At 32.5% G+C, this 14,485-nt stretch overlaps 3 protein-coding genes across 7 annotated transcripts; 1 reads left to right on the forward strand and 2 right to left on the reverse strand.

Moving 5' to 3' along the window:
- Positions 1–392: 392 nt before the first annotated feature.
- On the reverse strand, positions 393–2,480 carry LOC125064574 (mRNA turnover protein 4 homolog). The gene is made up of 4 exons (XM_047671688.1): positions 2,288–2,480; positions 1,477–1,721; positions 1,087–1,335; positions 393–659 (listed from the first exon to the last, which is right to left on the reverse strand). Exons 1-4 carry the CDS (start codon positions 2,313–2,315, stop codon positions 450–452), a joined length of 732 nt encoding a protein of 243 aa, XP_047527644.1. The 5' UTR covers positions 2,316–2,480; the 3' UTR covers positions 393–449.
- A 1,191-nt stretch (positions 2,481–3,671) lies between these two features.
- On the forward strand, positions 3,672–8,919 carry LOC125068073 (14-3-3 protein zeta). Of its 5 annotated transcripts, none has more exons than XM_047677068.1 (5): positions 3,672–3,813; positions 6,193–6,528; positions 7,253–7,376; positions 7,534–7,697; positions 8,308–8,919. In XM_047677068.1, the coding sequence occupies exons 2-5, from the start codon at positions 6,229–6,231 to the stop codon at positions 8,461–8,463; spliced, it is 744 nt and encodes a 247-aa protein (XP_047533024.1). In that variant the 5' UTR covers positions 3,672–3,813; positions 6,193–6,228; the 3' UTR covers positions 8,464–8,919. The 5 variants fall into 5 exon arrangements, with proteins under 5 accessions (XP_047533024.1, XP_047533033.1, XP_047533051.1 ...); XM_047677077.1 differs by lacking the exon at positions 7,534–7,697 and adding an exon at positions 7,799–7,962; XM_047677095.1 differs by lacking the exon at positions 3,672–3,813 and adding an exon at positions 3,835–3,975.
- Positions 8,920–10,560: 1,641 nt separating this feature from the next.
- LOC125068064 lies at positions 10,561–12,317 on the reverse strand. The gene is made up of 2 exons (XM_047677056.1): positions 12,152–12,317; positions 10,561–11,683 (listed from the first exon to the last, which is right to left on the reverse strand). Exons 1-2 carry the CDS (start codon positions 12,285–12,287, stop codon positions 10,785–10,787), a joined length of 1,035 nt encoding a protein of 344 aa, XP_047533012.1. The 5' UTR covers positions 12,288–12,317; the 3' UTR covers positions 10,561–10,784.
- Positions 12,318–14,485: the final 2,168 nt, after the last annotated feature.

The raw sequence follows: 14,485 nt of genomic DNA on the forward strand, positions 1-14,485 counted from the left end.
AATTCACCAAGGCTTAATTTAAACTAGTTATTGCCCGCGGTTTCGCTCGCGTTTTAGGGGTTAGTTGTCATGTGTTAGGCAAAAAAGTAGTCTATGTCCTTCCTTAAAGTTTAAGTTTGCTTCATACCAAATTTCGTTAAATTTAGTTCATTGGGTTGGCTGTGAAAGAGCGACAGACAGAGTTACTTTCACATTTATAATATTAGTAGAAGTAGATTTGTATATATTGAATGTGTCAGCAAAAAATCGTGCCGATTGAGAGTTTTACTGACGTGCGCTGCATAAATCAATAGTCAAATGTAAGGCGGTATAAATATTTTATGTAGACCAGGTTCTTGGTAAATTAAAAACCTATGACGTTAAGTATTTTTCGGGAAATGAAAAACAGTAAATATTTTTATATTATTATATAATATGGTAATTGAACAGTATAATTCAAGTATTAAAAACTATGTTTCATCATCTTCCATTTTTTCATCTTCAACAACTTTTTCGTCATCACTGGCTTCATCATCACTAGGCATATCAAGGTCTTTGTGAAATCCTTTCCCTTTAGTCCAATGACATTTAATAACCACTTTAAATTTAGCCATCTGAATACCAAGGAGTTTCAGTATACTTGCTTGTTCTGGTGTTAATGGTGCATCTTTTTTACAAACCTAAATAACAAAAAATTTAAAATTTAAATACCAATAAAAAAATAATGCTACAGAAATTTAAGTCACTGATTATTCACTAATAAATATGGGTAGATGAATGTATATGCTTGCATATCTGCTTAGGTGGGTGTACCCTCAGTGGGGAGTAAGTAAAATGAACTATTCATCCTAACAATATTTCTATGTTCTGATTTGAAGGTTGAGAGCTGCGTAAGTACACATACACATAGGACATCTTTTGTTCCATAATTTGTGGACTGTTTATGGTGGAAATTCCTACAATGCCCTATATGTTCTTATATTACCCATTGTCTATGGGAAAATGTTCCCAAATTGGAACTAATTCATTCTTATGTTAAGTCAAAGTATATTTTTGATATGTTTTTTTTGTATTCTTTCAATAATTATAATAATTGTTTATTTTTACCTGATATTCTTTAATTAAATTAATAACACCCCTTTCTAGAGTTGTGGGTAGTCCAAGTCTTCTCAGATGAGGTTCTATAGTATGTGAAAAATCTTCTAGTGGCCCTTGTGGTAAGATTACATCACGATTTGCAATAAATCCAGCCCTTGCATATTCTGTTTCACGAAATGTTTTAAACCATTCCAACACCTCACTAACATCTCTATTTGTCATTAATAAACCACATTGACCTTTTAACTTTTTTGAGAGCTGGTAAAAGAAAATAATGAATAAAAACCTAATTTACAATACCACTATTTATAGAAACATCAACAGTATATTCATAGAGCATGAAATATAACTCAAATAAAAAGCTTTAGATTAGTAATATATAAAAAAAAAATGACTTACCAAATTGAGCTGATCTTCCACTTCATCGCTTTTTGTTCTTCCAAGAGCTACGGCCATGACTTTGTTTTTGCCAAAGAAAAATCTAGAATCTTTCCAATCATTACGCAAGTCTTTCAATGTTGTATTACGCATATTGTCGACAGTAAAGAGAAATATGTGTTCATATTTGGAAAGTGTATTTCTTATTTCTTCAATAGTTTTCTGTTTGAGAAGAAGTCCTTTTTTGTTGGTTTTGGTTAATGATACTGTAATAAAAAAATTATTTAAAGTGTATTTATTTACAACAGTTGATATGACAAAAGACATCCTATCGTCATATAAACTAAAAAGAATGTTATTGATGATTTCTATTACATACTAGCAAAACTTATTTAAAGGTTGGTGGGTTGGTAAATATGACATGACAGAATTTTATCTAAAAGATGAAGGTTTCCCCACGCTGTTCTCCTAAGCAGTGATGAAGGAATGAAATTATTGATGTATTATAAACACAAATAATGCATATGAAAACTTTCTGGTGCCCAGTTAAAACTCGCAATTTTCGGTAATTGTTCTCGTGTTCCAAATACTAAATCGAGGTATTTTAGACCTTACTAACATAGGACTTAATTTAACACGAATAAGGAAATAAGAATAGAGAAATTTAAACGTTCAAAATTACCTAAACATTAGTTAAATGCGCTTTGTACGTAATTATCAATATTCACTTTTACATTTATATTTTTTACGGTGCATGATTTTAGAATAAAAGATCTACTGACTATTCGTTAGTAAGTGCGGTTAAATATACAGGTTATGTCGATAAACTTACCTTTCTTGTCTCGTTTTGATTTAGGCATTTTTAATATTTAATTATCAATATTAGATTAAAAAAAATCGGTTTTTAACAAACAAGAATGTGTAATTAACTTACAAATCTTTACAATTAAAACATTAAATATTCACGCCTCACGTGTTTACAATATTGACCAAATCCAAAATAAATGCGCTGGTGCATGTGTCAAAATCAAGTGACATTTGTGATTTGACAATCAGACCTGGGTTGCCAGTACAGCTAAGTATTTTTATACGCCTGAGTCATTGAAATTATATAGAATGAAACTTATTATACAAACTAAAACAGTGCAAAAAATGATTAAATTAATCACATTTTTATCCAATTATCTAACCTGGCAGTCCTGGAGCTGACAGCTATCTGACCGCTACGACCCCTCAAGCCTTAAATATAAGTTCCAGAAAAAAAAAAAATTAAACAGTGTAGAGGTAGGAGAAATATCTTTATTTATAAAATGTGTCCCTCAAAATATATAAAATTTAAATGACGCTGCTGGAACTTAGGAACTGGAGTTAGGAATAAATTAATTTAAAATTAATACGTTGTAGAATAAAATAGATTTAGCGAGTTGAAATATTGAAGATTAAAAAGTGCTTTGTAATGTGTCGTAATATTTATTTAACGTAGGAGTCAAAGTGAGGCATTGACTTTAAAATAGCATAATTTCAAAATTATTTTGTTAATCAAATTAATAATGGCATAAATTTTAGTTAATACTATAGTGCCTATAGTATCGTTTTCTGGCCATTTTTAGAAACCTTATTTAATAGATTTCGATGAACCATATCAAACATGTAATTATAAGCCCTTGCACAATAGAACTATAGTAGTCGTTGTTAACGACAGTTTTCTATCGTAAGACATGACAATACATAAAGCTCAATAAATTAAATTTTAAATAAATGTACATGTTTAATTTTAATATTTTAAACATAAAAGGGAAACATGTCATTGTGTTTTAAAGTTATATAGGTAATAATATTTTTATTAGTTTATTTATTATCTATACCATACATTGGTAGCCTGGTAGATATAGGTATAGTTATCAACCGGTGTTTGCGATTACTACATTTATAAGCAATATCAATTTACATTTTAGTTTTAATCTGTATTAAAATAAAAAATAAAAATTATAGTAATAAATTTAATTTTAAAAGCTAAAATTACAATTAATCATTTATTTGAAAAAGCGCGCGTTTCGTTTGACTTCCTGTACTTGTTGTAATAGAGCGGTGAAAATTTTTACGTTAATCTTTTATCTCTTTTCTTTTTAATACATAAATGAGAGACAGATATACAAGAGGTAACTTCAATCTACGTTGAATCGTTTTACTTCCTCTTTGAGCATTTTAAGATGGCCGACCTTTTATGAGAACCCTGTTCCGTTTTTTGTTTCCCCTCTGGCCCCGCTGCCGTCAGTGTAGTGTATCGTTCACCGCAAGAGAAAAATTGATATTGTGTTGCAATTTGCTGGCTTAATTACTTTATATCCCTTCAAACAAGTAAGTGTATTAAGATAATATTGAGTGCGAAAAAAATTGTGATATATTTGAGTGTTTTCGTTCAAATATTGTACCAACATATATTTGTGACTGTGACGCATAAAAGGAGTGTCCCTTGCAGCAGCCATTTTGCCCGAACCGGCGACACGGTATTGCGGTGTGGTTAGAGATTTTCTTAACTTTGCTATAGAATTCGGTTGCTAGTTTCAATGATTATCTATTTCTAATTTTGACCGGTTAATATCATAAATATTACTTCGCAACCTGACGTTAAATTTTTACAGTAAGTACTTTTTTTGCTCGTAACACTTTGTGTAATTAGAGTTCGGATTTGAGTAAGTTTTTAATTTTATGAGATTTTAGGATTTAATTCACTCTAGTGAAATATTAATCTCATTCTATTTCTATGAAATAATATGTTCGCTACTTTTGACTTTCTAAGAACGGCCTATCACATAGTGCGTCTTAATTTTGTCGTGCGTATTCAGTCACGCCGTTATCTTTGTCGATAACGATTTATGTCATTGAAGTTCCTCTCCGTTTTGAGGGTTACAATAAGGTATTATTTTCTTAATTTTACATTTAAATAGTCATAAACGTGTAATAATTATATCTTGAACACATTGCATAAATTTTATCTCATGGCGTAGACTTAACTCCTCCACGATACGGGCACGTGCATAACTTAGGCTAAAACTAGATTGCTCTATTGCAGGCACAGGTCGCTAATGGGATACAGTATTGCCCACATTTATTAATTTTCATTGTAGGTGTCTTACTATATTCACTGATGCAATTAAACTCTTGTTTTTCATGAGTCATTTTTAGTCTTAGCATTTGTAATTACAAATGCTAGTAATGAAAAACAAATATAAAAAGTACAAACAGGAACAATACTTCTACACAATTATCGTTATTTCTAATTATTATATGATTTTTAAAATTTTACTGATAACATAAAACCTGATCAAATAAAGTAACTCTACATATAAAATTCAGTAATTAGTTAAACAAAACTTATGTATTTAAATAAGATTTAAAAAGCTAGTCAAGCCGAGAAAAAATATAAATATCTCTACATTGCACTGAATTATTCTTTATTTTTTCAATTATAATTGATGAACTTCTTGAGATCTCTAAATCAAGAAAATTTAGCATCTATTTAAAGGCTATATTGGATTTTAGAAAATGAAATAATTGTGCAAGGAATTATAATGTTGCAAACTTATACGAATGAGTAGATATTTTTTTTTAAGAAGGAAAACCTTTCATCTTATGCTCATATTTTTAGATCCTAAATAATACATATTCATTTAATAATCAAGTTCGGTTGAGGAAAGAAAGTAATGAGGTGATAATTCCTTATGTTATTTATTTTTGATGTAATATATGAATTATATTTTCTGAGTATAGTTTTGGCATACCTACTAAATTTAGAAACAAGGCTTTAAATGTGTTTTAAAAAAAAAATCTGATTTGATCATGGCAGCAATTTTATAGTTGTTACTTAAACAGAATACTAAAAATCAATAGGAAAATACTGCTAAACAATGTGTATTTGATATAATATTCATTTTCTTTAAAAGAAATGTCGACATTGTTATACAGTACTAAGGATACTAAACTAATAAAAGAATTTCTCTTTTTCACACAACAGACTATCAACCACACCCTTAAACTGCATAACATACATAATTATATATTTTATGTTTCTTTGAAAATTGTTATATTACTTGTTTTATAATTTGTAAAATGTCATAATTTATTGCATTAGATCCTAGATAATTCTAAATATCGGGTAAAGAAAAGCCTAGCAACAGAAAATAATTGAAGATAGATTAATAGATAGCTAGATAAGGGTGGGTAAAACGAGGTGGGCGCCGGGTTGGTGATCGTTGGCGCGAGTAGGGGTGAGGGTAGGGTGCGAGGGCGGTGCGGTGCACATGGGGGTGGGTGGTGGGCGGTGGGAGAGGGGTGTGTGCAAGCGTCGCGCTAGTCGTATTTCGTCTGGAGTGTTTATCCCGTGTCGCTGGATCAATACTGTTGGCGCAGTGTCGGTGGCTCGACAGCGGCTAGGCGACGGCGCGTACCTTGTTAGTCAGTCGAGTCTGTGAGATGCTGTCAAACCGAACGGACGCCGCGTCGATGTCGCGTTTGGCGTGAGGGTCGCTCTCTGAGCTACATCGAGTTTTTACATTGCGCTTGTGCGCTCGTGAGCCTCTAGCCAAGGTGCGCCTCATTCATGATGACTCATACCCAATTGGATTCACTTTGGTGAAAGTGACGCCCAAACGATTAGTCTTTCTGAGAAAATATTCTCATTCGGTTCAGCTATTCTTTTTTTTTCATTTAGTTGACCTCTTTTAATATTTATTGCAGGGGCATCAGTAATATAGTCATCTCAAATCATCAAAAATGTCCGTCGACAAGGAGGAATTGGTGCAACGCGCCAAGCTTGCGGAGCAGGCTGAGCGATACGACGACATGGCGGCCGCGATGAAGGAAGTCACCGAAACCGGAGTCGAGCTCAGCAATGAGGAAAGGAACCTTCTTTCCGTCGCCTACAAGAATGTTGTCGGCGCTCGACGGTCATCATGGCGAGTCATATCCTCCATCGAACAGAAAACCGAAGGTTCGGAAAGAAAACAACAGATGGCAAAAGAATATAGGGTTAAAGTAGAAAAAGAGCTCAGAGAAATCTGTTACGACGTCCTGGTAAGTAAAAAATATTATTAGTATTTTTTTTTCTATATCTTTTAAAATATATTTTTAAGCTCCGTAATATTTTATTTTTTTATGTAATTATTTCCAAATAAATTACAGCGATACGAGGGATAACTTCCTACGCATATAACAACATTTTATTTGCACATTGCCAATTTGAGGGATGATGCAAGCGTTTAGTTGTCACGATCGTTTCATACGTATCCAGTAGTTCTTATTAATCATTGGCTCAATAATACGAGGTAGCCATGCGAGAGCATGCAGGGCGCGGTGCGGCTTTTCCGCGGAGGGGGCGGGCGGGGTGACGTATTGCGCCGCGTCACTGCGCGCGCTGCTATCCATCTTCGTTCGTTGCCCTAACTCTACTTATTTCGTAATTAAATTTTGAGTATAGAAAATTTTAACAAATTCTCTTTTTATATTAAGGTCTAATATGATGAATCATCAATATCAATTTTTTTTTAAACTGCCTTTTTAGCTTTTTCATAGCAATCAATACCCCTTTTGTATGTTCGCGTTTCGACGGCCATCGTATCATTTTCCATAAATTTCCCCGACCTTTCAACAGAGTTGCCGTGATCACGAAGTGCCTGAATTGAAATTTCTGAATAGCGATTAATTAAATTCTAGAATTTATTTACAATATACAATTTTTTGACTGCTTATATTATAGAAATTATTTTATATATTTTAAACTTTTTTTCTATTGTTTCAGGGTTTACTCGACAAACACCTAATCCCTAAAGCTAGTAATCCAGAAAGTAAAGTATTTTACCTCAAAATGAAGGGTGATTACTACAGGTACCTTGCAGAAGTGGCCACAGGAGAAACCAGAAATTGTAAGTTTTTATTATTATCAATTATAAAGAGAACTATATTGTATGTATAATTAATGTTTGTATAATTCTTTAGAGATTTCCCATAATTCAATATTTCAAGGATATTGTAAGGAAACAATGTAAAAATGATGTCCTTTAATTTACATTTATATTGCAGCTGTTGTAGAGGATTCACAGAAAGCATACCAGGATGCTTTTGAAATCAGCAAGGCGAAAATGCAGCCTACACACCCAATAAGGCTTGGGCTGGCGTTAAATTTCTCCGTCTTTTATTATGAGATATTAAATTCACCAGATAAGGCGTGTCAGCTCGCCAAACAGGTCAATATTTGTGTCAGTTATGCATAGGTTCTGTGCTGGCTGGCACGAGGTATGAGAGTCCAATGTAGGTTCGGTGTTCTAAAGTACTTGCTTGTCCCCAGCCGTCGTGGAGGACTCACAGAAGGCCTACCAGGAGGCGTTTGACATTGCTAAGGCCAAAATGCAACCCACCCATCCCATCAGGCTCGGTCTCGCGCTCAACTTTTCTGTATTTTATTACGAGATTATCAACTCCCCTGCGAGGGCGTGTCACTTAGCCAAACAGGTTTATTGAATTGCCTAGAAATCTGCAGTGTGAATTTTCGATAGTGTAACTCCTTACTAACTAAACTTTGACATCCATAGTCTCTTAGTTTCTACATTGCATGATTACATTTTTTGTCATTATTTTATTTCTCAAAGAACAAATGGACTAATATTGACTCTGCATGGCAATGTTGCAATGCAATTAACCTCTTAATCCTCGACCCAGCCAGCATCGGAGTGTTTTAACTTTGTTAAGAAACAACAACACAATCTTAATTGTTGTTGATGAATAATCAATTTGCTCATAAATATTAGTCGAATTTAAATTCGAATAGCGGTAAAATAATGAAAGACAATATTCCAGGCATTCGATGATGCGATCGCGGAATTAGACACCCTGAATGAAGACTCGTACAAAGACTCGACGCTGATCATGCAGCTTCTGCGGGACAACCTGACGCTGTGGACGTCGGACACGCAGGGCGACGGCGACGAGCCGGCCGAGGGCGGCGACAACTAATGCGGCGCCGCGCCCACACGCATTTGTTCTCATCGGTGTTTTATAAGAAAACGAGTAACATTCGAGAACGTCGCGCGGCGCGGGTCTCCGCGGCCGTTGCGAGCCGTCGCTTGTAAAAAAAATGTTAAAAATGTCGTTCGCAGCGGACCTTCACGTTCCGTCTAAAATTAAATGTTATGTGTCATCTTTGACGGTTTTGTATTTCTGTATTTACACTGGATTACAGATATCGAGCTGACCTGATGAATATAAATATTTATAACTTAAGTTATTAAAATTACGGTTTCTTAAGTTAAAAGTGTTTTCCTTTATTGATTAGATACGACTACAGCCCGGTCGGCCCCCAATTAACATTCCTTTCGCCGCATGTCCGCAGTGAAATGGAGATCATGATGGTGAATTTTTTGAAAATAATGAAATTAGTCATTAAAATTGTTAAATTTTCGCCCAATAACCCAATGGACTTCGACTTTCATATTTAATAAATTTGCAAATAAATGTAATGGCTGTATTAAATTAGGGCACAAAAAACTTGTTAGTGTCTTTATGTGGTTTTGTGATGTCCTCAACATATAAATACTTATTACCAAAGCAAATCTTATCTTTGACATTAACCATTTTGTTGTGCCCATCACTGATTTTAACATATAGCATTTTGGATTTTTTCAGGCATTTATTAGCAAAATAGTTTTGTGATGGACAAATATTGTAACATTTCTGCTGCATTTTATCAGCCATTAATCTATTATATTTTTCATGTTTTCACCAATAAACTTTTGTATTAAATACAATTTTTAGTTTTAGAACCAATATTTAAATAAACCGCCACCTATTAACCCCAAAAAGATGTTTGTCTAAACTATGTAATATTCGACGTAGTTTTTTCCTTATCCGAGTACGGTTGACAGACTAATCTTTAATCTTTAAAAATTTGAATATTAAACTGCTGATACGCATTATCTTCAAATTTGAAAATGTGTACAAACGAGGGCGTCACCCTGTTTATATAAAGATAACTTGAAACTTTTCATACATTCACTTTCATTATATATTTTTATTATTTGGTATGTAGTTTAGTTCTTCTGAAAGTAAACTAAATTATAAAAAGTAATATATGGCAAGGTTATCGATTGTAATTAATAAAATCGTAAGTAATAAAACATCAGTAACGAGCTGCTGTGCCGATGACTTCGTTCGCGTGGACGTCGTATAAAAGACGTCAGAATCCATTTCTGGGTATTCGAATCGTAACTGCTTGCATTATCAAATTTAGTTCGTTCAGTGGTTTCCTAATACTGAATGCACATACAGTATATTTAAGAGGTATGCGTGATCAATATTTTGAAATTACAGATATTTTCTTGTTATTGTAGCACTTTAAGTAGTTATTTATTTTTATAATCTATAATATCAATGAATATTTTTGCCAGAATATACGAAATACCAGCTTAAAAAAGAGTAAATTGTATCTATGAAGTTTGTCTTTACCATAGCTATAAATCTTAAAGGCATAATATGTCATACAAAACCTCTTTTATGGTAAATTTCAATTTCTAAATGTAAACGATTTTCGCAGTTTGTGTGCAAAAATAAGTAGGAATTATCAAAAAAAATACCTGTTCACACTACAAAAAATTGAGCAAAAGCTTGCGGATAAGTTTAAAGCTGCTTTAATATCTCATCCTGTTACTACATGCGTATATTATCTATGGTTCTATGTAATAAGACATTTTCAATATGGCATTTACCCTTATATAAATGTTTAACTTAACACAAAACAAATAAAAAAAATTGTGAAAAAAATCATCACATTTTCAATAAAAATTAAAATAAGCCTTGCGTTTTAGCTTGCTAAACCCTACGTTCATCTGCAAAAACAATAGTTATGTTACTAAAATCACTAAAAACACCTCCCATGTCCAAAATGTCAAGTTTAGTAATTGTAATAGTTATATAAATTGATTTAAATTAGCTTGTTATTGCATAGCACTACGAGTAGGTACTTAAGTAATAAAAACAATTAAGTCTGGACAAAGTTTTCTAAATAGAAATGAGTAGACCTGGGTTTTGTTAAATATTTATGTAACTTGGAACATCAGATCCTACCTACACAAAATAGTGAAAGCTAATAATTCTCTGTTTCTTCTTGCAACTTATAAACACAATTATGCTTTAAATCAAATACTTTTGTTATTATATCAATATAATATTTTAAGTAGTGGGGTATACATGTACAAAAATACTTTATGCAATATTATCATTAAATTGACATCGAGATCTTTATAAAGTCTTTAAGATAAATTTTTCATCATGATTAAATATTAAACATCATCTATATTCCTAAAACCAAATGACAAGAAAATCCTTATCCTGGGCAATAAAGTTATGCATAATAAAGGACGTACCAATGTTGCAGCAAGATACATTGCACTTAGTATTAAATTTATAAGTAAAGTCGTATCATTTTCATATCCTACATTTATTTTATTTTCCTCAGAAATCGTATATAATCTATAAATATAAAAAACAGATCGCGGTGCACAGAAAATAATATATAAAAATATTAAACATATTGATAATTTAAGTGCTGGTATTATATCAGTTCCCTCTATTTTAGATAATTTATTTGATTTTAATTGACATATAATAAGAATTCCTGCACTGGTTAATATCAGTGATGGTAAAAATAAAGTAAACAGCGCAACCAAAGAATGCATGTTTATCCTATGACTGTTGTCTATTAAAGTACATGCGATGACATCGTTATCATGACGAACAGTTGTAGCTAAAGCAAATTCTGGAATACTAAGTGATGCTGCCAGAATCCATACGAAAATCGATGGTGGTGCAACTGGTACTCTAGCGTCAGTGAGACGATAATCAAGATTCATAGTTCGAGGTGGGGTAGAAGTATCACTGCAAGCAACAAGACTGTGACGCGAAGACCTTATTTCTTCATCTTCGTCGCCTCCACTTCGTTTATTTTTAAGTATCATTGCATTTTTTTCTATATTTGCTGTTGATAAAGTATGCAAAGCCATTGTAACAGTTAAGTACAAAGATGCTGTTGTTGCAAATATACTGAGCCCTCGATACGCTATGCAACTGCTTCTTCCAAAGACCCATGTTCTAATATTGTAGGACCATAATTCGGGACCAATAGAAAATCCTAGTAACATAAAATCAGTTACTGCCAATTGAATGATGATTGAAAACAAGCCTGAAATGAAAAAAAAACAATAGTTAAAGGAATTTGAAGTTAAAGAAAAAAATATAACACAATATATTCATACAGTTGCATCCACGAAGGATGTTATTTGTATTTATTTTTAATAACGAATTAATTAGTAGTGTTTATTGTATTATTTATACTAATTGTTTAAGAAATATTATTTTAGTTCATATTCATTTAATTTTTAAATATAATAACGAACATGGCTAAGGGAACAAAGTTAAGGCTCATATTGTCGGTGTTCGTTTAATAATTAGATTATTGTATGAAATATTTTTTGATGTAGAATATTTTAGTAGATTAATAATAATTCACAGCTCTAATACCGGTTTGTAGTAGTTAACATTATTAATTATGAATTTGTCCTTGTCATCCAAGCTACAACGAAAAAAATAAATAAGACATATTCAGCGTACAGCCGATATTATTACATGCAATATTTATGTTAAAATTTACCGTTTCTTGACCGTTTGAGAAGTGCAGCTAAGACAGCACAGTTGGCGAGGGCTCCGGCGCCGGCGACGCATGCAATATAAATCGCGAGGACAAGTGGCGGGAATAGCGGTTCGGTCGCGGGTGCGAGCTCCGACATGGCGTCGGCAGTCGGGGAACGCACCGGGATCAATGACTTTACGCTGCGTCACTTGCGTTCTCCGCCGTCCCTCACTGTTTTTTTTGCCAGTGAATCACCAAGAACATGTGCACGGTTCACTATATCGGCCACAGCGGAATCCTTATTTTCTTCTTACTATAGTAAAGTTAGTGTGTGGATATCAAATATTCATACTAATTTCGCTGGTTTAAGTTATAATATTAATTAAATAATCTATTTGTTCGATCACATACGTAGATGAGTTAGTAATGTTGACAAGAGTGTAAGCGAATATTGACTAGGGCTTTGAAACTAATAGTAATTATTATTCAGTAGTCGTTAAGTTCTTCCTGTCGGTGACACACAAGACACAATGTATGAGGCTGGTCCGCTATGCTTCTTGTTAGAGACTATACTTGAAGTTGTTGTAAAGTCTATACAAAACAATTAAATTAATACAAAAATAATTAAAATTAACTTTTTTGTTGTCAATATTAAAACGTTAGATGCTAATGATAAGGTAACATCAATTTAAAATTCGGAATCGATGTTATAAAATATATTCAAATTTACTAACGTGTAACAGACACCTTTGCCCTTAGGATTCGTTTTATGAGGCTATATTCATAACAAATTTTAAACGAACAAAATGTAAATATTCATAATATTAATATTATTATTATACATAACATAATTAATACATTTATATAAGTAAGTGTAATATATTCGCCTAGAAATCAATGAATACTACCACGTCACACTTTTTTTAGTCTTTAATATAATCTGGTATTTAGTATAGTCCCTTTTTTTTCAATGTTTTATTGACACGGGCTTTAAATTTTTTAATAACCCAATTTAAAATAACTGAAATCAGATTAAAGAAACGAATAGCGTAGCCTAGGAAGGATGTACATATTAACTTTGCGAAGTCGCAAACTAGGTGTTATAAGTTCGGCCAAGTAAATTTATAATTCTTATACATTTATCACGTTCACATAATGATAAGTAAAATAATATATATTTTTTCAGATTCCTTGTACTAAATATGTAAAAGTAGTAATAATTAGTGAATTAGCAATCTTCATATAAATAAAATATTAAACAACTAATCTGTCTTTATTAGTCTCACTACGTTTATGTTCTGTACTCGTAGATGTGATGCATGAGCGTAGAGGAAGGCAGGGGAAGAAGATGACCTAAGAAGACATGGATGGAGTGTGTGAGGAGGGATATGAGAGAGATGAGGGATGTTAACGATCAATGACGAATGTTAGAGAAGATGGAAGGAATAGACATGCTGTACCGACTCCAGATAGATTTGGGCTTGGGCAGGGGAAAGAAATAAAAAGAATAATTCTCGTAGATGTTTGTACTTGTTGTGAAACCCGATTCTGCATAGCCGGTTTTTAATACAACTTGTGGTAGAAGTTGTATTAAAGCGTTGGCTATAACATTAATATGGTTGGCGATACAATTAAATGTTTTGTTAGAACTGGTGAAATAATCAATAAAAAAGGAGTTTAGGAATTCCATTGTCGTGCCAGACTTTCTGCGACGCTTCTTTTCATTCAGCAATCACTTACGTATTGTAGAATGGTTTCTTTGGTTTATTATTTATTTGATTGCAATATGAAATAAATTTACCGTAACTTAGTTTTAAGTTCACATTAACCACATTAACGACATGAATGTACTTATTAATGTAATCTTATTCCAATCGAAGAGCCTTAAATTTACATATTATATATGATTTGATTTGACTTTTATATGTTTCTTTATTCAATACAATTTCAATTAACAACTTGTAAGTACCAATCCACTTTATTATACCTATCTTCCAAAATTCTTATAAAAATTTAGCCGACATTAAAACTCAATTTATTACCATAATGATTGCAATAGAGTATTCAAGATCTCGACCAATAATATCGCGTAAATTCAATGTCAAATTATTATTGATCTTTACTCATCCTGAGCGAGCACTCGGACGAGATTCCGTATAGTGAATTAACTACGTATATATTACCGATACATCATTTCAATTATTTATTCGGATTTAGTCTACGGGTTCAAATTATTAGAAGAGTGGACTTGTACGTAAATAATTGAATACGTATCTAGGCAATAAACGTACGTCATACATTTGAATGTACTTATATATATTCTGAGTTGACTCAGAAGTTATTATAGAGTCAAAC

The sequence above is a fragment of the Vanessa atalanta genome, chromosome 1, assembly GCF_905147765.1.
Source record: "Vanessa atalanta chromosome 1, ilVanAtal1.2, whole genome shotgun sequence".
Lineage (NCBI taxonomy): Eukaryota > Metazoa > Arthropoda > Insecta > Lepidoptera > Nymphalidae > Vanessa > Vanessa atalanta.